Genomic DNA, 22,831 nt, shown 5'->3' with positions numbered 1-22,831 from the left:
CAGAGTGATGGAGATAAAAAATTCAGAAAGAGGGAGCGAGATGGAAATGGAGTGAGAGTGATAGAGAGAGAGACAAAGACAGAGAGAACCCTTAGGCACCGAGACCCAGGGCCAACTGGCAGAGTGTGTTGGAGGTAAAATAAAGGTCTTCTAAATGGAAAGCGTGCCCAGATCTAGGAGCCGAGCCTCACATTAGCAAGCTGGCTCCGAGAGCAGGGCCTGGAGAGGCCATTCAGAGGGCCTAAACACTAACACAACACCCTCTGAACAGGTGCCATGGGATCTACACTGACACTGGTACACAGCACAATCAATAGCCTCCACCGATTGCCTCCACCAACTGCCCCAGAGTGACCCTCCGTTGGTCACCCCAGGAGATGACACAGAGTTTGGTTTGCTCCCAGCAGCAGGTCCTAACCCACAGCATGGGGATTTAACTCTTATTTCTACAGGGTCTCAGGCCATCTCCTCTCTCAGAGGGAGAATCTGGGAAAAGAGCTTAACCCTCACCAAACAAACAGAGTGCTAACAGATACAGAAAAACAATAATAGCAACATTGATATACTCTCAAAAAACAGCCTGTGGAGTTTAAAATGCCACAGAAGATTAGGCAGAAGTCTTGATCAATGAGGTTGGCTAAAGTAGGAAAACATCCTTGGCTTAGTTAATAAGATGGAAAAGAAAACGTTACAATATTATTAATATTAATGAAACAATATCTAAAAGAAAAAGAGGTAGACTACAACATAATTTCTATTAATGGAAAATTGAAAGACACTGTGTAAAGAGAATCAATATACTCACAAAAGCTGGCTTCATAGTGGCCATGGGATCCGTGGGGAGCAGGACAAGAAACGAAGCAAAAGTGAAGTGGGCTGTTAGATGACTATCCTTTCTTCTCAGTCTCTGTCTATGTGTCGCTCTCCCGCTCTCTTTCTTCTCTCTCTATCCCCTCCCATCTGTGGGTCTACTCTAACTGGCCCAAACAATGTATCCCCTGGACTGTCATGTTCAGTATGATCCTAAGACTGAGACAAACCTGCATTAGCATGGGCTTTAAAACACACACACCATAACACACACACACACACACACACACACACACACACACACACACACACACACACTTAAATGCAGAAGCGCAGGCCAAGACCTCATGTAAGTAAAATCTCCTCGTCTGTAAAGGCAGGCTGTGTGTGTAAAGAAGAGAGGGTGTGAGAAAAGGAGGAGTTAGCAGACCCAGGCACACAATGAAATAGCTTTTTTTGGTGCCCTGGGACCCCCTCGTCCACATGCTGTCACACAGCTCAGTAGAGTGTTCCAGAGCAGCCAGCCGTGACCAGCAAGATGGCCGCCCGCAGCCAGGCTGGCTGCTCCTCACAGCAACAGTAGGGAGGGAGAGACGGCTAAGAGAGGGATAGAGAAAATAGAGAAGGGCTACACTTTAAAAACTGACCTATTTACAGAGGATATTTGCAGGCTTCTAAATAACTAAAACAAAGGATGGGGAAAGTTAGAAAACATACTTTTGCTTAATATTGCTTTCATTTGTTAAACATTCCATCAATGGTGCAGACCGAGTACTTGAGGTTTTCTTGAAAACAGTGCGAGAACAAAGTTTCAGCTTGATAAATTGCTCTTTGCTAAGAAGGCCATTTTAATTGAAAACAATCACAGTAAGGTATTTAATTCTTACCCAGAAATTATTTGATGTTGAGATAAAAATGCCCGCATTAGACCTTTAAGAAAACTGCCCAATGGGTGATGAGTTAGGTATAATGTAACCCAGGGCAACCCCTCCTGGGTGACTGAGCATTACAGCCCTATTACCTATTCAATAGACAAAAAAAGAAGAAATAGAAAAGTCATGAAAACTGAGGACATAAAAAAAAATCTGAAAATGAACTTTTTCTTGCCAAAGGAAAGAACTTGCATACCCTACTCCCTCTTACACACACATACGCATCACGGACAGGCTACATGCTAATCCGAGTGATGCGTTGAAAGGCAACGTTTGGCTGTTATCTTGAACACCGCAGCTCAGGGTTTCTGCATTAGCATTCACCTCTGCTAGGTTGTTGAGCAAACTGTCAACTCTCCGGTCTGCTACACCGCAATAAGTGATCCTACCTGACCAGCTGACAACCTTCAGGCTGAGGGGGTGACAGAGAGAGCGACAGGGAGCCTGTGAATACAGACAAGGCGGCAATAATGGGCGTTATAGGAACTGAGATCTCTGGTAACCGTCAAACCTTTACATGAAAGGTGTGTGAAGAAAAAAAAGAGATGGTCTTTTAAACGTTCAAATATGAAGCAATACTGCCACTACTCATAGGAGGTACAAGTACTCAAAACAGATCAGGGCACTCAAGAGGTTGCAGTACGTAAATGAACACAACAGAAGGTCTCCTCATACCAACTTAGATTCTGTCACACAGGAACACAACTCCATCTCAAATCAAATCAAATCTTATTTGTTACGTGCACCGAAGGTGTAGGTAGACCTTACAGTGAAATGGATACATACAAGCCCTAACCAACAGTGCAATTTTAAAGCAAAAAATAGCTATTAGGTAAACAATAGATAAGTAAAGAAATACAAATAAAAAAACAGTAAAATGAGAGTGAAAATAACAGTAGTGAGGCTATATACAGGTGGTACCGGTACAGAGTCAATGTGCAGGGGCACCGGTTAGTTGGGCTAATTGAGGTAATATGTACATGTTCTCTACCGTTCAAAAGCTTGGGGTCACTTAGAAATCTATTTGTTTTTGAAAGAAAAGCACTTTTTTTGTTAATTAAAAAAACATTGATCAGAAATACAGTGTAGACATTGTTAATGTTGTAAATGACTATTGTAGCTGGAAACAACTGATTTTTAATGGAATATCTACATAGGCGTACAGAGGCCCATTATCAGCAGCCATCACTCCTGTGTTCCAATGGCATGTTGTGTTAGCTAATCCAAGTTGATAATTTTAAAAGGGTAATTGATCATCAGAAAACCCTTTTGCAATTATGTTAGCACAGCTGAAAACTGTTGTTCTGATTAAAGAAGCAATACAACTGGCCTTCTTTAGACTAGTTGAGTATCTGGAGCGTCAGCATTTGTGGGTTCGATTACAGGCTCAAAATGGCCAGAAACAAAGCAATTTCTTCTGAAACTCGTCAGTCTATTCTTGTTCTGAGAAATTAAGGCTAAAGAAATTGCCCATTGAACAGCGCAAACTGGCTCTAATCAGAATAGAAAGAGGAGCTGGAGGCCCTGATGCACAACTGAGCAAGAGGACAAGTACATTTATTGTCTAGTTTGAGAAACAGACGCCTCAAAAGTCCTCAACTGGCAGCTTCATTAAATAGTACCCACAAAACACCAGTCTCAACGTTAACAGTGAAGAGGCGACTCAGGGATGCTGGCCTTCTAGGCAGAGTTGCAAAGAAAAGGCCTCATCTCAGACTTGCCAATAAAAAGAAAAGATTAAGATGGGCGGGACACAATGCAAATAGTCCGGGTAGCTATTTGATTACCTGTTCAGGAGTCTTATGGCTTGGGGGTAAAAGCTGTTGAGAAGCCTTTTGGGTCCTAGACTAAGTGCTCCGGTACAGCTTGCCATGCGGTAGCAGAGAGAACAGTCTACGACTGGGGTGGCTGGGGTCTTTGACAATTTTTTGGGCTTTCCTCTGACGCCTGGTGTAGAGGTTCTGGGTGGCAGGCAGCTTGCTCTCTGTAGTGCCTTGTGGTCGGAGGCCGAGCAGTTGCCGTACCAGGCAGTGATACAACCAGTTAGGATGCTCTCAATGATGCAGCTGTAGAACCTTTTGAGAATCTGAGGACCCTTGCCAAATCTGTTCAGTCTCCCGAGGGGGAATAGGTTTTGTCGTGCCCTCTGTTGTTGGTGATGTGGACAGAAAGGAACTTGAAGCTCTCAACCTATTCTACTACAGCTCCGTCAATGAGAATGGGGGTGTGCTAGGTCCTCCTTTTCCTTTTCTGATCAGGCCGACCACTGTCATCTGCAAACTTAATGATGGTGTTGGAGTCGTGTCTGGCCATGCAGTCGTGGGTGAACAGGGAGTACAGGAGGGGACTGAGCACTCACTCCTGAGGGGCTCCAGTGTTGAGGATCAGCGTGGCAGATGTGTTGCTACCTACCCTCACCACTTGGGGAGGCCCATCAGAAAGTCCAGGATCCAGTTGCAGAGGGAGGTGTTTAGTCCCAGGATCTTTAGCTGCTCTGTGACTAGATCCTGCCACAGGCAAGGGAACACTAGTCTCCAAGTGGATATTATATAACCCTCCTCTTTCCTTTGCTGCTTAGGTTCAAGTCCTACATTACGCAACCCGATCCATTGAGGCTATTCTCATTGACGGACATTTAAGGAGAGCAGTGTAACGAGATTTCAATTTACACAAAATGTTCAGTTTACATTACATCCTTGCCTTACCTTTTTGTTGTGATTGGCAACGTGACATTCTTATTAAGCTCAGTCAAATCAGATCTAAATATCTAACTGTAGAATAGACATAGAATAGACATAGACTGTATAATAAGGATGAGCCGACCAGGAAATAACATCTGTAGGAGTATAGCTGGTGCTGCTCTGATCAGTAGGGAGCTGCTGTGGTGTGGCATCTCCTCTTCCTATCACCACACAACTGCATCATGACTTAATCCACAGGCAGCCTCTAGGAAAGGCCGAATCCCATCTTCCAGCTCCAGGACTTCATAAGGTGAGATGTTCAATCAAGCTGTGAGTGATCACAGTGTACAGAGTCGGACCTGGCTCCTGTGTCACTCATAATGTAGGCTAGTCCCAGTAGCTACAGTATCATCAGGAGGGTATAAAGTATCCTCATATTGCTGAACGTTTCAGCAGGGGAACTAAAGATTCAAGATGGCAAGCTGTTCCAGTCTGGTGACCCCATTACCCACTTGGGACGGAATGCTCTACAACTGAGAGAAGAACCACACTGATAATACTAACACTGTGCCTGCAGAAGGGGACTGGAATGACAGAGCACTTTGAAGTAATGGGACAAAGTTAATTCTGTGCAACTTCTAATGAACTGCATGTATTCAGAAGGTGAATGCCCTTGATGACAGCTGCAACACAGACGTATTCATGAAGTTCACAGCAGAACATTTGACCATGAAAAGTCATTTAACTGGTGAATGAATACATTTAATAGGTCTTACAGTTGTACGAACAGAAAGTTATGACTGGAGTCTCGGTACAAAAGTGAAACAATCTTCCCTTCCTCTCTCTCCCGCTGTCAGAGTGTTATAGACTGGTAGTTCTTCCAATTACATTGAAAGAACTACAGGACAAAATACAAAGCCTCCAATCCAAAAAGGCCTGTGGTGTTGATAGTAGGGATGCACAATATATCGGTAAGCATATCGGAATCAGCCGATTTGAGCTAAAAATGGCAACATTGGCAAAAAAAATATAGCGTTACACGTGCAACACGGCATTCCTAACCTCGCCCACAATGTCTGCCATGTGGATCGAGCAGTTAACAAATCGAGTAACTCAAATAATTTGAAAGAGTAATACAATTACAGGGAGACAACTCAAAGGCAAAATCCATTAAAGCCAAGATAATAGCATTCATTGCCCTTGACAATCAACCGTTCTCTGTCGTGGGTGATGTTGGCTTTTGCCGACTGGTCGAGCACCGGCACACACTACCAAGTAGGCGCTGTTTTTCAGATGTTGCCCTACCGGAGTTACACAGTATTTTTGAAACTCCATGAGCGAACGTTACTTGCTATGGGCGTCACTGCTATTAGCTTCACGACTGACATTTGGACCAGTGATGTCAACCACATGAGCATTATTAGTCTGACAGCACAGTGGGTCGACGAGGATTTCGTACTGAGGAAAGCCGCATTGCATGCTCAAGAATGTGCTGGTTCTCTCATAACGCTGCAGCTATTTCAATGGCATTTGAGAACATGTTTGAAACTTGTAAACATGAACCCTCCCAGTTCCATTCGAACAACTGACTGGAGGAATAAGCTCAACTGCGTCTGCAGCAGACGTGATACCCTGTCATGTCATTGAAACGCCTGCTCAACAAAAATGTCAACACAGACCGTTGAGTTAAATTGGAAATGTACTCTACTAGAGACTGTGAACAAGCGATTTGGTGGCATTCTCTCTGAGCCTCAACTGTGTCGCCACCATTCTCGATGCTAGGTACAAGGACCGCTACTTCGATGCAGACAAGAAAACAGGGTTTATCCTGTTTGAGACTGAACAAATTAACAATGAAACAGCACAACAAGTAAATGAAAGAAATAGGTTTTTATTATGTTTTACTGGGGACATATGTAAATGCCAACAAAATAAGTTTTCGGTCAGGATGTGTAGTGTGTGTGTGTGTGTGTTTTTCAACTATTTAACTGTACTAGAATGCTTAAAAGGCTGCTCAAATTTTAAATATGGGTTATGGGTATCGGCCAGAAATGTAATATTGGTGTATCCCTAGTTGATGGTATCCAAATTCAACTAAAATATACAGACCACAAATTCCAATTGGCTATACTTAAACTCTTTAACATCATCCTCAGCTCTGGCTGATCACCCAAATCCCAAAAAGCGGGGAGAAATTTGACCATGAAATCAACAGCAACCTCAGGAAAATCCTCTGCATTATAAACAGCAGACACCTACATTTCCTGAGCAAATGTCAAATTGACTTTAACGCATTTCTGTATTGCAGACCACATATTTCACCCTGCACACCCTTCTCATGCTTTGTTGATTTCAAAAAAGCTTTTGACTCTATTTGGAATAAGGATCTGCTATATACATTGATGGAAAGTGGTGCTGAAGAAAAACCTTAAATCCATGTATACAAATAAAATGCATATTTCATTGCTCAGTGTCGTGGAGTGAGACAGGAATGCAGCTTGAGCCACAGCCTCTTCAACATACAGTATATATATCAACAAATTGGCAAGGGCACTAGAACAGTCTGCAGGCACCCAGCCTCATACAAACTAGAATCTGAGGTCAAATGTCTACTGTTAGCTGAAGATCTGTTGCTTTCATCTCCAAACAAGGAGGGCCTAGATTAGCACGTTGATCTTCTCCAAAGATTCTGTCTGATCTGGGCCCTGACAGTGAATCTCAGTAAGACAAAATGAATGGTGTTCCAAAAAAGGTCCAGTTGCCAGGACAACAAATACAAATTCCACCTAAACACCCGTTGCCCTAGAGAACACAAAAAACTATTGGCCTAAACATCAGCACCACAGGTAACTTCCACAAAGCTGTGAACAATCTGAGAGACAAGGCAAGAAGGGCCTATGCCATCAAAAGGAACATAAAATCCAACAATCCAATTAGGATCTGGCAAAACAAAATACTTATAGAATAAGTTATAGAACCCATTGCCCTCGACAATTGTGAGGTCTGAAGACCGCTCAACAACCAAGAATTCACAAAATGGGACAAACACCAAACTGAGACTCTGCATGTGGAATTCTGGAAAAACATTCTCTGTGTACAACATAAAACACCAAATAATGAATGCAGAGCAGAATTGGGACGATACCAGCTAATTATCAAAATCCAGAAAAGACAATCGCCTAGAAGATCAGATGAACCTGAAGAAGAGTTCCCTCAGCAAGCTGGTCCTGGGGCTCTGTTCATAAACAAACACACCCCACAGAGCCCCAGGACAGCAACACAATTAGACCCAACCAAATCATGAGAAAACTAAAAGATATATTGGAAAGAACTAAACAAAAAACAAAGCAAACTGGAATGCTATTTGACCCTAAACAAAGAGTACACAGTGTCAGAATACCACAAAATCAAGGAAAGCTTTGACTTATCTATTATCTACTCTCATATCTATTAGATGGAATACGGCAGATGGGATGTCACAGATGCAATACCACAGATGGAATACCACAGATGGAATACCACAGATGGAATACCACAGATGGAATACCAGAGTGGTATTTGTTTTCCCTTTCGTACTTCAACTATTTGCACATTGTTACAACCCTGCACATAGACAATAATATAACATTTGAAATGTCTATTATTTTAAAACTTTTCACTGTTAATTTGATTGTTTATTATCTATTCCACTTGCTTCAGCAATATATTTCCCATGCCAATAAATAGTATATAAATAAACACATTCCCTTTGCATTGAATGTAATAGCCTTTTGTAGATAAAATAGCTAAGTGTGTTGAGGAGAGGCATCAATGGCTCAAATAAACAGGCTATTGAGATAATGATCTATGGTTCAGTTCCCTGAGTGGTGGTGCGTGTCACACTCACAGACTGTCCATCCACTTCCTCTCTACAGCTGTCATCACAACTATACTACTGGGGCTGAGTCTGAGCTGTGCGTCTGAAATGACACCCTATTCCCTAGGCCTATACAGAGCCTTGGTCAAAAGTATTACACTATATAGGGAATAAAGTGCTAACTTGGATACAGCTATAGCCTAGCTCCTGTTGTCATTCCTCTCAGCTGAGGTGAAGGTGGGGCACAAAAGGTTCTACTCTGGGTTGATTATCAATTATTTTGGCTGATGGAACAAAAATACAATTCTCTCCTGCTCCACCACCCCTCTTGGAGAGGTCAGGTAGAGGGGTCATCTAAAAGCATACTTCTGTGTAGGACACAAGGTCGGGCACACAGGCAGGCTGGCTCTGCTCTGGCCACCTGCATGCTAATCACAGAGACGAGAAACCAGGATATCGACCCCCAACTTTCCCGTTATCACGGCTCCCAGTGCCTGTTGGTATAAGGTTGTGTAAAGGTACACCGACTGACCGCAGAGCAACGCGATCTGGTCACTGTGGAGAGCCTGTTACTTGAGCCCCTGGCTGACTCCCTCTGCTCGGCATCACAAATGCATCATGGCTGATTCTGCCACAGACATAATAGGGGAATCGAGTCATGTGGAGTCATTCCACTGCCAGTTCGCAGACAAAGGATGTAACAGTGCCTTGCGAAAGTATTCGGCCCCCTTGAACTTTGCGACCTTTTGCCACATTTCAGGCTTCAAACATAAAGATATAAAACTGTATTTTTTTTGTGAAGAATCAACAACAAGTGGGACAAAATCATGAAGTGGAACAACATTTATTGAATATTTCAAACTTTTTTAACAAATCAAAAACTGAAAAATTGGGCGGGCAAAATTATTCAGCCCCTTTACTTTCAGTGCAGCAAACTCTCTCCAGAAGTTCAGTGAGGATCTCTGAATGATCCAATGTTGACCTAAATGACTAATGAGGATAAATACAATCCACCTGTGTCTAATCAAGTCTCCGTATAAATGCACCTGCACTGTGATAGTCTCAGAGGTCCGTTAAAAGCGCAGAGAGCATCATGAAGAACAAGGAACTCACCAGGCAGGTCCGAGATACTGTCGTGAAGAAGTTTAAAGCCGGATTTGGATACAAAAAGATTTCCCAAGCTTTAAACATCCCAAGGAGCACTGTGCAAGCGATAATATTGAAATGGAAGGAGTATCAGACCACTGCAAATCTACCAAGACCTGGCCGTCCCTCTAAATTTTCAGCTCATACAAGGAGAAGACTGATCAGAGATGCAGCCAAGAGGCCCATGATCACTCTGGATGAACTGCAGAGATCTACAGCCGAGGTGGGAGACTCTGTCCATAGGACAACAATCAGTCGTATATTGCACAAATCTGGCCTTTATGGAAGAGTGGCAAGAAGAAAGCCATTTCTTAAAGATATTCATAAAAAGTGTTGTTTAAAGTTTGCCACAAGCCACCTGGGAGACACACCAAACATGTGGAAGAAGGTGCTCTGGTCAGATGAAACCAAAATTGAACTTTTTGGCAACAATGCAAAACGTTATGTTTGGCGTAAAAGCAACACAGCTCATCACCCTGAACACACCATCCCCACTGTCAAACATGGTGGTGGCAGCATCATGGTTTGGGCCTGCTTTTCTTCAGCAGGGACAGGGAAGATGGTTAAAATTGATGGGAAGATGGAGCCAAATACAGGCCCATTCTGGAAGAAAACCTGATGGAGTCTGCAAAAGACCTGAGACTGGGACGGAGATTTGTCTTCCAACAAGACAATGATCCAAAACATAAAGCAAAATCTACAATGGAATGGTTCAAAAATAAACATATCCAGGTGTTAGAATGGCCAAGTCAAAGTCCAGACCTGAATCCAATCGAGAATCTGTGGAAAGAACTGAAAACTGCTGTTCACAAATGCTCTCCATCCAACCTCACTGAGCTCGAGCTGTTTTGCAAGGAGGAATGGGAAAAAAATTCAGTCTCTCTATGTGCAAAACTGATAGAGACATACCCCAAGCGACTTACAGCTGTTATCGCAGCAAAAGGTGGCGCTACAAAGTATTAACTTAAAGGGGGCTGAATAATTTTGCACGCCCAATTTTTCAGTTTTTGATTTCTTAAAAAAGTTTGAAATATCCAATAAATGTCGTTCCACTTCATGATTGTGTCCCACTTGTTGTTGATTCTTCACATAAAATATAGTTTTATATCTTTATGTTTGAAGCCTGAAATGTGGCAAAAGGTCGCAAAGTTCAAGGGGGCCGAATACTTTCTCAAGGCACTGTAAATAGTGGAAGATTTAAAGTGGATTTAACAATCCATGCAGATTGCATCTCAAAATACCATAATGGTGCAGTTACACGCGTACACAATGCTGCGGATAACACTTATTCCAAATGGCTCTATTTTAGAATACTGAATGAAAAGTGTGTGTGTTCAAGGCAACCGTAAAAACAGTTGCCCATCTCCAGGGGAGTCCAGATTAGGTTGGAGTGTAACACCATGGCAACCTGAGGAGGCGGGGTCAGTCCTGAAGGGAGGATAGAGCTGCAACTCAATGACCTTCTCCTCCGCTCTCCTCGTCTCACTTTCCAACTCTTTGTCTAGGCCTATCTATCCTGTTACTTTTTCAGATCCTCCTCACTTTTTAGCCCCATCTTTTCGTCACTTCTAATCTCCTCTCCCTGGCTCTTTATTCTTTGTTATCGGCCCCTCAGACAGGGTATTTCCGTTCTGAATGGCTGGCTATATACAATTTTGAATATTATCTTCTCACTGCAGTGATAGAGTGGGTTTGGCTTCTATTTCAGCAGGGTTAATACATAGTTTAGGGGCAGAAAAACGGCAGATATGAATGAGAAAACGTGGCTAAAGAGAGGGGTGTGTGTGGATCTCACTCATGCAGGCCTAATGTTCCCGAGCCTCTCAGCTCCATGATGTCATTCTACTCTACAGGTTAACCCCTCGATAACTAGACAACAGCTCCATGATGTCATTCTACTCTACAGGTTAACCCCTCGATAACTAGACAACAGCTCCATGAGGAGGGCTATAATGTGACCATGTAGTGTCCTTTCACCTGTAACACTATATGGTGATGGTATGGAAGTCATCCCTGAGAACTCACCCAGGTGAGTGTATAAACTATGAATACAGAACACCATATTATAACATAAGTCCAACAGAACAGTGAAGCAAGGGTCTTACCTCGTCCCATTCAGAGGCGAAAGAGGGCGACTTCTCCAGCCGTTTCTTGGTTGCACTGCAGTTGGAGACGGACTCACTCCGGCTGCCCAGCCCTCCCTCCTCCTCGCTAGGCGGCGATACCAGCAGGTCCGAGTCCGACTTGGAGAGGCTGCGGGCCAGCTTCAGGTCCCCAGGGGGACGCATCCTGCCAGCAGGCACAGCCCCAGACCCAAAGTCCCTCATCCTGTCTCTGTCTCTGTCCCTGGGCACCCCCTTAGACACTGTGGCATAGATGGCTTTGGGGTCACAGTCTGTCAGTATGGCAGCCATGTTGATGTTTGGAGGAGGCAGAGGCGGAGCTTCTGTTGTTTTGGTGGGTACCGTTGGAGCTGGCGCCGGCTGTTGGCCTTGGCTGGACTGTGTCAGTACCCCACCTGGCAGCCTGCTGAGGGGCTCCACCTGACAGTCAAAGACAGGCGAGGAGCCGTGCAAGAGGCCTGTGAACACTTCAGGTACTGCAACTAGGTCCTGGCCGAGTAGGGAGTTATCTGTAGAGATGAGACCAGGAGAGTTAGGAGGGGAGACTAAAGAGCAGGGAACAGTTATCTGTAGAGATGAGACCAGGAGAGTTAGGAGGGGAGACTAAATAGCAGGGAGTTATCTGTAGAGATGAGACCAGGAGAGTTAGGAGGGGAGACTAAAGAGCAGGGAGTTATCTGTAGAGATGAGAGGAGACCAGGAGAGTTAGGAGGGTAGACTGAAGAGCAGGGAGTTATCTGTAGAGATGAGACCAGGAGAGTTAGGAGGGGAAACTAAAGAGCAGGGAGAAATGAGTCAGGAGTAGTGAGTCAAGGCAGGCAGGAGGCTGGACTGAGACTGAAGGTAGATATCTATCAGGACTAATAACAATGTCCCCACAGCCCCAGAAACAGATCTGTGATTGTTTGAGCATGAGAGATAAGGAGAGACGGACCTACAGAATGCTGTCCGAAGCACTGGAAGACAGATAATTCCAATCCCAGCTTGCAACCATCTCTCTGGATGTTTGGAGGTTTGTTATATTACTCAATGCTCTGCCAGTTTTTTCCCACTCCTCCATCCCTGCCTGTCTCTGTGTGTGTCTCACTCCCTTTGAGATAATCAGCAGCAGCCCCTGTTTGAGGTCAAGTTCCACAGAAATGATACAGCACTGAGGAATCCTCACAGGAAATCAGCAAAGGAAGAAACCGGATGGTAGCAAGACAACAAGCATTCTGCAGAATCTGTGCACACACACGGACACACGCACGGACACACGCACACACGGACACACGCACGGACACACGCACGGACATACGCACGGACACACACACCCGACACACGCACACACGGACACACGCACGGACACACGCACGGACATACGCACGGACACACACACCCGACACACGCACACACGGACACACGGACGCACGGACACACGGACACACGCACGCACGGAGGGAGGGACACACGCACGCACGGACACACACACGGACGGACACACACGGACGGACACACGCACGGACACACACGCACGGACACACACGCACGGACACACGGACGCACACACACACACACGGACACACACACGGACACGCGGACACACACACACACACACACACACACACACACACGGACACACACACACGGACACACACACACGGACACACACACACGGACACACACACACGGACACACACACACGGACACACACACACGGACACACACGGACACACACACACGGACACACACACGGGGACACACACACGGGGACACACACACGGGGACACACACACGGGGACACACACACGGGGACACACACACGGGGACACACACACGGGGACACACACACGGGGACACACACACACACGGGGACACACACACGGGGACACACACACGGGGACACACACACGGGGACACACACACGGGGACACACACACGGGGACACACACGGGGACACACACGGGGACACACACACGGGGACACACACACGGGGACACACACACGGGGACACAAGAACAAACAGGAACTTACTTCTTCTGCTTCGAGCTATAGCATGAAAACAATCCCTGCTTACAGATCCTGTACAGCCAATCCAGTTGAAAACAATACGCTTTTCCCCTCACAACAACAGGCCCTCTTTCTCTCCCCCTCAAAGGAGACACTGACACCCAAGCCTGTTTTTCCACCATCAAAATCGACCACCGGATGAGAGTTGAGCCAGGTTGTGCCTCTGTTCCCCTTCTGCCTGTCAAGCTCCCCCTCTGTCCCTCCCTTCTTGTACTTCTCCCTGAGCCGGAGCTGTGTAAATCAAAGCTACGTAGAGCTGTAGCTGTGTGAGCTCTTTGCCTGCCTGCCCCAACTCACTAGCCACTGACTGCATCTCTGGGATTGTAACTCTGGGATCACTCCATCCACTCTGTCTGACTCTCAGCCACCATCCTGATAATCAGGCTTCTGACACATGGTTAATGTGTGTGTGTGTTGGAAATTGGGTAGGGGGGAGGTTGTGTCGTGCTGCCCTGTGTGTGTCCTCATTGCCAATTCCGGTGAGAGGGTCGTGGTGTTTGGTGACAAGGAAACTGGGACAGTGTCAGTGACATCACAGCGGGGCAGTGGCCCCTTCAGTGTGTTTTAGTTTGTCCTTCAGAGAAAAAGACAGCTACAAAAAGACTGCAGTTACTCCAAGCATTCTAATGAAACTCTCTCTCAACAGGACATAGTGTTTTCGAATACCATTCAGTCATTCAAACAGCTCTCAAAACAACACGTTCAACTCTAAAAAGAGCTCCGTTAGAGATGAATATCTGTCCAGGTGAAATAGTAATAGTTACTCCACCCTGTATGTCAGCTCACAGTTCAACTAGGAGCTGGTACACTTTGCTCTATGCACTGTTTAGCTTACAGGCAGTTTACAGTGAGGCAGAGTACCAACACCCTGTGCCCAGTACCAACGCCCTGTGCCCAGTACCAACGCCCTGTGCCCAGTACCAACGCCCTGTGCCCAGTACCAACGCCCTGTGCCCATCTACGCTCAGCTGCCTACTACTCAATTTGGAAAGATATGTGCGTGTGTGTGTGTATAAACATATGGAGAGACCACAGCCAAACACCCACCCTGTCCTTGGCAGCTGGAGAGTGTGAATGACTAATGAGCGTATCACTATGGCTCCCTTCAACAATCCCCTAGTGTGTTCAACCAACAGGACCCAGACTACAACACCCATGATCCAACGGTCCGACCGGGGCTGGAAACATTGAGATACTCAGTAACCCAATGAGAGACATATGGATATTTACACTGCTTTTATGGAGGGATGAGGTCACTGGTGAGATAACACATGTGTGTGTGTGTGTGTTTCATTTGGTGGCCTTGTGAGCAGTGATGTCATGTTAATTCTACAGTTACTGTTGCATTGATGTCACAGAGAGACAGTATGTATTTATTTATTTACAGCCCCTGGGGAAATTGCTTTCCTGTACTCAGAGTGGAGAGCATTTTTAGCTCTGTATGTCATGTGTTAGAATGACATTTAAAACTACAGGCGCAAAACTATTGAGATTCTGACCTCAATCTTAATTGACGTTATGCGTTAGTGGGGAACCTGTGTATATGTGATAGAAACTGAGAATGTAATGGACATTGTTGATGTTAAACTGACATACATTGATTAGTCTGTTTGGGTGCTCGAGAACATCCCAATTCTAGTCATTCACTATAAGTGCAAGGCCAGGATGGGCAGTGTGGTCCACTCTCCACAGGTCCCACAGCAGGCAGAAACCACTAAACACAGCTGTGGTTCTCACTACAGTCAAGCTAGCAAACAGATATGCACTGAGAATTTAGCAGGCTATCATCTATCTAGTGATGCTAGCCTCTCCTGTGTGAGTTCACTCTGGCCAAGGCCACATAACCTGATAGTCATAAGATATTATGTCTATGGCAGATAACTTTATCACTTTTTAGTATGTGAAATCTCTTCTACACCCAATTGACTGTGCGTGAGAGTAGGGCACTGTGATGTTAGATGCCTGTGAAACAGGAGGCATGTGGAATCTGTTGGGCATCCTCTGTGATTCCTTCAGTGTGTGTGTGACAGGTGCTCTGCCTGCTCTATGCTGCTGCTGACAAGGCATGTCTCCATCACACACACAGCCTCAATGGGGGAGAGATGTGAAGGGGCGGGGGTTAAGAGTAGCAGGGAGTGTGAGCAGGGCCTTAATCCCAATCCCTGAGAGGCAGCTGCTTTCAGACGGTAATGGAGAGGGACTGGGCATACCTGTTTATATTAGAGTCCCCAAACAGCACACATCTCTATCACAGACACAGTCCCCAAACAGCACACATCTCTATCACAGACACAGTCCCCAAACAGCACACATCTCTATCAGACAGTCCCCAAACAGCACACATCTCTATCACAGACACAGTCCCCAAACAGCACACATCTCTATCACAGACACAGTGCCCAAACAGCACACATCTCTATCACAGACACAGTGCCCAAACAGCACACATCTCTATCACAGACACAGTCCCCAAACAGCACACATCTCTATCACAGACACAGTCCCCAAACAGCACACATCTCTATCACAGACATAGTCCCCAAACAGCACACATCTCTATCATAGACACAGTCCCCAAACAGCACACATCTCTATCACAGAAAGTCCCCAAACAGCACACATCTCTATCAGACACAGTGCCCAAACAGCACACATCTCTATCACAGACACAGTCCCCAAACAGCACACATCTCTATCAGACACAGTCCCCAAACAGCACACATCTCTATCAGACACAGTCCCCAAACAGCACACACCTATCACAGACACAGTCCCCAAACAGCACACACCTATCACAGACACAGTCCCCAAACAGCACACATCTCTATCACAGAGACAGTCCCCAAACAGCACACATCTCTATCACAGACACAGTCCCCAAACAGCACACATCTCTATCACAGACACAGTCCCCAAACAGCACACATCTCTATCACAGACACAGTCCCCAAACAGCACACATCTCTATCACAGACACAGTCCCCAAACAGCACACATCTCTATCAGACACAGTCCCCAAACAGCACACACCTATCACAGACACAGTCCCCAAACAGCACACACCTATCACAGACACAGTCCCCAAACAGCACACATCTCTATCACAGAGACAGTCCCCAAACAGCACACATCTCTATCAGAGACAGTCCCCAAACAGCACACATCTCTATCACAGACACAGTCCCCAAACAGCACACATCTCTATCACAGACACAGTCCCCAAACAGCACACATCTCTATCAGACACTGTCCCCAAACAGCACACATCTCTATCACAGACACAGTCCCCAAACAGCACACATCTCTATCACAGACACAGTCCCCAAACAGCACACATCTCTATCACAGACACAGTCCCCAAACAGCACACATCTCTATCACAGACACAGTCCCCAAACAGCACACATCTCTATCAGACACAGTCCCCAAACAGCACACACCTATCACAGACACAGTCCCCAAACAGCACACATCTCTATCACAGAGACAGTCCCCAAACAGCACACATCTCTATCAGAGACAGTCCCCAAACAGCACACATCTCTATCACAGACACAGTCCCCAAACAGCACACATCTCTATCACAGACACAGTCCCCAAACAGCACACATCTCTATCAGACACTGTCCCCAAACAGCACACATCTCTATCACAGACACAGTCCCCAAACAGCACACATCTCTATCACAGACACAGTCCCCAAACAGCACACATCTCTATCACAGACACAGTCCCCAAACAGCACACATCTCTATCACAGACATAGTCCCCAAACAGCACACATCTCTATCAGAGACAGTCCCCAAACAGCACACATCTCTATCACAGACACAGTCCCCAAACAGCACACATCTCTATGACAGACACAGTCCCCAAACAGCACACATCTCTATCAGACACTGTCCCCAAACAGCACACATCTCTATCAGACACAGTGCCCAAACAGCACACATCTCTATCACAGACACAGTCCCCAAACAGCACACATCTCTATCAGACACAGTCCCCAAACAGCACACATCTCTATCAGACACAGTCCCCAAACAGCACACACCTATCACAGACACAGTCCCCAAACAGCACACACCTATCACAGACACAGTCCCCAAACAGCACACATCTCTATCACAGAGACAGTCCCCAAACAGCACACATCTCTATCACAGACACAGTCCCCAAACAGCACACATCTCTATCTCTATCACAGACACAGTCCCCAAACAGCACACATCTCTATCACAGACACAGTCCCCAAACAGCACACATCTCTATCATAGACACAGTCCCCAAACAGCACACATCTCTATCAGACACAGTCCCCAAACAGCACACACCTATCACAGACACAGTCCCCAAACAGCACACACCTATCACAGACACAGTCCCCAAACAGCACACATCTCTATCACAGAGACAGTCCCCAAACAGCACACATCTCTATCAGAGACAGTCCCCAAACAGCACACATCTCTATCACAGACACAGTCCCCAAACAGCACACATCTCTATCACAGACACAGTCCCCAAACAGCACACATCTCTATCAGACACTGTCCCCAAACAGCACACATCTCTATCACAGACACAGTCCCCAAACAGCACACATCTCTATCACAGACACAGTCCCCAAACAGCACACATCTCTATCACAGACACAGTCCCCAAACAGCACACATCTCTATCACAGACACAGTCCCCAAACAGCACACATCTCTATCAGACACAGTCCCCAAACAGCACACACCTATCACAGACACAGTCCCCAAACAGCACACACCTATCACAGACACAGTCCCCAAACAGCACACATCTCTATCACAGAGACAGTCCCCAAACAGCACACATCTCTATCAGAGACAGTCCCCAAACAGCACACATCTCTATCACAGACACAGTCCCCAAACAGCACACATCTCTATCACAGACACAGTCCCCAAACAGCACACATCTCTATCAGACACTGTCCCCAAACAGCACACATCTCTATCACAGACACAGTCCCCAAACAGCACACATCTCTATCACAGACACAGTCCCCAAACAGCACACATCTCTATCACAGACACAGTCCCCAAACAGCACACATCTCTATCACAGAAAGTCCCCAAACAGCACACATCTCTATCAGACACAGTGCCCAAACAGCACACATCTCTATCACAGACACAGTCCCCAAACAGCACACATCTCTATCAGACACAGTCCCCAAACAGCACACATCTCTATCAAACAGTCCCCAAACAGCACACACCTATCACAGACACAGTCCCCAAACAGCACACACTCTATCACAGACACAGTCCCCAAACAGCACACATCTCTATCACAGAGACACAGTCCCCAAACAGCACACATCTCTATCACAGACACAGTCCCCAAACAGCACACATCTCTATCACACACACAGTCCCCAAACAGCACACATCTCTATCACAGACACAGTCCCCAAACAGCACACATCTCTATCACAGACACAGTCCCCAAACAGCACACATCTCTAACAGACACAGTCCCCAAACAGCACACACCTATCACAGACACAGTCCCCAAACAGCACACACCTATCACAGACACAGTCCCCAAACAGCACACATCTCTATCACAGAGACAGTCCCCAAACAGCACACATCTCTATCAGAGACAGTCCCCAAACAGCACACATCTCTATCACAGACACAGTCCCCAAACAGCACACATCTCTATCACAGACACAGTCCCCAAACAGCACACATCTCTATCAGACACTGTCCCCAAACAGCACACATCTCTATCACAGACACAGTCCCCAAACAGCACACATCTCTATCACAGACACAGTCCCCAAACAGCACACATCTCTATCACAGACACAGTCCCCAAACAGCACACATCTCTATCACAGACACAGTCCCCAAACAGCACACATCTCTATCAGACACAGTCCCCAAACAGCACACACCTATCACAGACACAGTCCCCAAACAGCACACACCTATCACAGACACAGTCCCCAAACAGCACACATCTCTATCACAGAGACAGTCCCCAAACAGCACACATCTCTATCAGAGACAGTCCCCAAACAGCACACATCTCTATCACAGACACAGTCCCCAAACAGCACACATCTCTATCACAGACACAGTCCCCAAACAGCACACATCTCTATCAGACACTGTCCCCAAACAGCACACATCTCTATCACAGACACAGTCCCCAAACAGCACACATCTCTATCACAGACACAGTCCCCAAACAGCACACATCTCTATCACAGACACAGTCCCCAAACAGCACACATCTCTATCACAGACATAGTCCCCAAACAGCACACATCTCTATCAGAGACAGTCCCCAAACAGCACACATCTCTATCACAGACACAGTCCCCAAACAGCACACATCTCTATGACAGACACAGTCCCCAAACAGCACACATCTCTATCAGACACTGTCCCCAAACAGCACACATCTCTATCACAGACACAGTCCCCAAACAGCACACACCTCTATCACAGACACAGTGCCCAAACAGCACACATCTCTATCACAGACACAGTGCCCAAACAGCACACATCTCTATCACAGACACAGTCCCCAAACAGCACACATCTTTATCACAGACACAGTGCCCAAACAGCACACATCTCTATCACAGACACAGTCCCCAAACAGCACACATCTCTATCACAGACACAGTCCCCAAACAGCACACATCTCTATCACAGACACAGTGCCCAAACAGCACACATCTCTATCACAGACACAGTCCCCAAACAGCACACATCTATCACAGACACAGTCCCCAAACAGCACACATCTCTATCACAGACACAGTCCCCAAACAGCACACATCTCTATCACAGACACAGTCCCCAAACAGCACATCTCTATCAGACACTGTCCCCAAACAGCACATCTCTATCAGACACTGTCCCCAAACAGCACATCTCTATCAGACACTGTCCCCAAACAGCACATCTCTATCACAGACACAAGTCCCCAAACAGCACACATCTCTATCACAGACACAGTGCCCAAACAGCACACATCTCTATCACAGACACAGTCCCCAAACAGCACACATCTCTATCACAGACACAGTCCCCAAACAGCACACATCTCTATCACAGACACAGTCCCCAAACAGCACACATCTCTATCACAGACACAGTCCCCAAACAGCACACATCTCTATCACAGACACAGTCCCCAAACAGCACACATCTCTATCACAGACACAGTGCCCAAACAGCACACATCTCTATCACAGACACAGTCCCCAAACAGCACACATCTCTATCAGACACAGTCCCCAAACAGCACACATCTCTATCACAGACACAGTCCCCAAACAGCACACATCTTTATCACAGACACAGTGCCCAAACAGCACACATCTCTATCACAGACACAGTCCCCAAACAGCACACATCTCTATCACAGACACAGTCCCCAAACAGCACACAACTCTATCACAGACACAGTCCCCAAACAGCACACATCTCTATCACAGACACAGTCCCCAAACAGCACACATCTCTATCACAGACACAGTCCCCAAACAGCACACATCTATCACAGACACAGTCCCCAAACAGCACACATCTATCACAGACAGTCCCCAAACAGCACACATCTATCACAGACACAGTGCCCAAACAGCACACATTTCTATCACAGACACAGTCCCCAAACAGCACACATCTCTATCACAGACACAGTGCCCAAACAGCACACATCTCTATCACAGACACAGTGCCCAAACAGCACACATCTCTATCACAGACACAGTCCCCAAACAGCACACATCTCTATCACAGACACAGTCCCCAAACAGCACACATCTCTATCACAGACATAGTCCCCAAACAGCACACATCTCTATCATAGACACAGTCCCCAAACAGCACACATCTCTATCACAGAAAGTCCCCAAACAGCACACATCTCTATCACAGACACAGTCCCCAAACAGCACACATCTCTATCACAGACACAGTCCCCAAACAGCACACATCTCTATCTCTATCAGACACAGTCCCCAAACAGCACACACCTATCACAGACACAGTCCCCAAACAGCACACACCTATCACAGACACAGTCCCCAAACAGCACACATCTCTATCACAGAGACAGTCCCCAAACAGCACACATCTCTATCACAGACACAGTCCCCAAACAGCACACATCTCTATCACAGACACAGTCCCCAAACAGCACACATCTCTATCACAGACACAGTCCCCAAACAGCACACATCTCTATCACAGACACAGTCCCCAAACAGCACACATCTCTATCAGACACAGTCCCCAAACAGCACACACCAATCACAGACACAGTCCCCAAACAGCACACACCTATCACAGACACAGTCCCCAAACAGCACACATCTCTATCACAGAGACAGTCCCCAAACAGCACACATCTCTATCAGAGACAGTCCCCAAACAGCACACATCTCTATCACAGACACAGTCCCCAAACAGCACACATCTCTATCACAGACACAGTCCCCAAACAGCACACATCTCTATCAGACACTGTCCCCAAACAGCACACATCTCTATCACAGACACAGTCCCCAAACAGCACACATCTCTATCACAGACACAGTCCCCAAACAGCACACATCTCTATCACAGACACAGTCCCCAAACAGCACACATCTCTATCACAGACACAGTCCCCAAACAGCACACATCTCTATCAGACACAGTCCCCAAACAGCACACACCTATCACAGACACAGTCCCCAAACAGCACACACCTATCACAGACACAGTCCCCAAACAGCACACATCTCTATCACAGAGACAGTCCCCAAACAGCACACATCTCTATCAGAGACAGTCCCCAAACAGCACACATCTCTATCACAGACACAGTCCCCAAACAGCACACATCTCTATCACAGACACAGTCCCCAAACAGCACACATCTCTATCAGACACTGTCCCCAAACAGCACACATCTCTATCACAGACACAGTCCCCAAACAGCACACATCTCTATCACAGACACAGTCCCCAAACAGCACACATCTCTATCACAGACACAGTCCCCAAACAGCACACATCTCTATCACAGACATAGTCCCCAAACAGCACACATCTCTATCAGAGACAGTCCCCAAACAGCACACATCTCTATCACAGACACAGTCCCCAAACAGCACACATCTCTATGACAGACACAGTCCCCAAACAGCACACATCTCTATCAGACACTGTCCCCAAACAGCACACA

General features: G+C 46.3%; 1 protein-coding gene across 9 annotated transcripts in view; it reads right to left on the bottom strand.

The window, feature by feature from the left end:
- Positions 1-22,831, bottom strand: part of LOC118360891 (ankyrin repeat and SAM domain-containing protein 1A-like) — a 114,369-nt gene that overhangs the window by 38,660 nt on the left and 52,878 nt on the right. For 7 of the 9 annotated variants that reach the window (XM_035740428.2, XM_035740432.2, XM_035740433.2 and 4 more), the window contains one exon: positions 11,531-12,057. In XM_035740428.2, the coding sequence (XP_035596321.1) occupies positions 11,531-12,057 (527 nt within the window). Of the gene's footprint in view, positions 1-805; positions 1,161-11,530; positions 12,058-13,561; positions 13,791-22,831 lie in introns of those variants that run through there. The other 2 variants (XM_035740436.2, XM_035740438.2) reach the window with 2 other exon arrangements.

Source organism: Oncorhynchus keta, chromosome 28 (assembly GCF_023373465.1).
Source record: "Oncorhynchus keta strain PuntledgeMale-10-30-2019 chromosome 28, Oket_V2, whole genome shotgun sequence".
Taxonomy (NCBI): Eukaryota; Metazoa; Chordata; class Actinopteri; order Salmoniformes; family Salmonidae; genus Oncorhynchus; species Oncorhynchus keta.
Note: the sequence above shows the minus strand (reverse complement) of the source record. Positions and strands in the feature narration are given on the sequence as shown.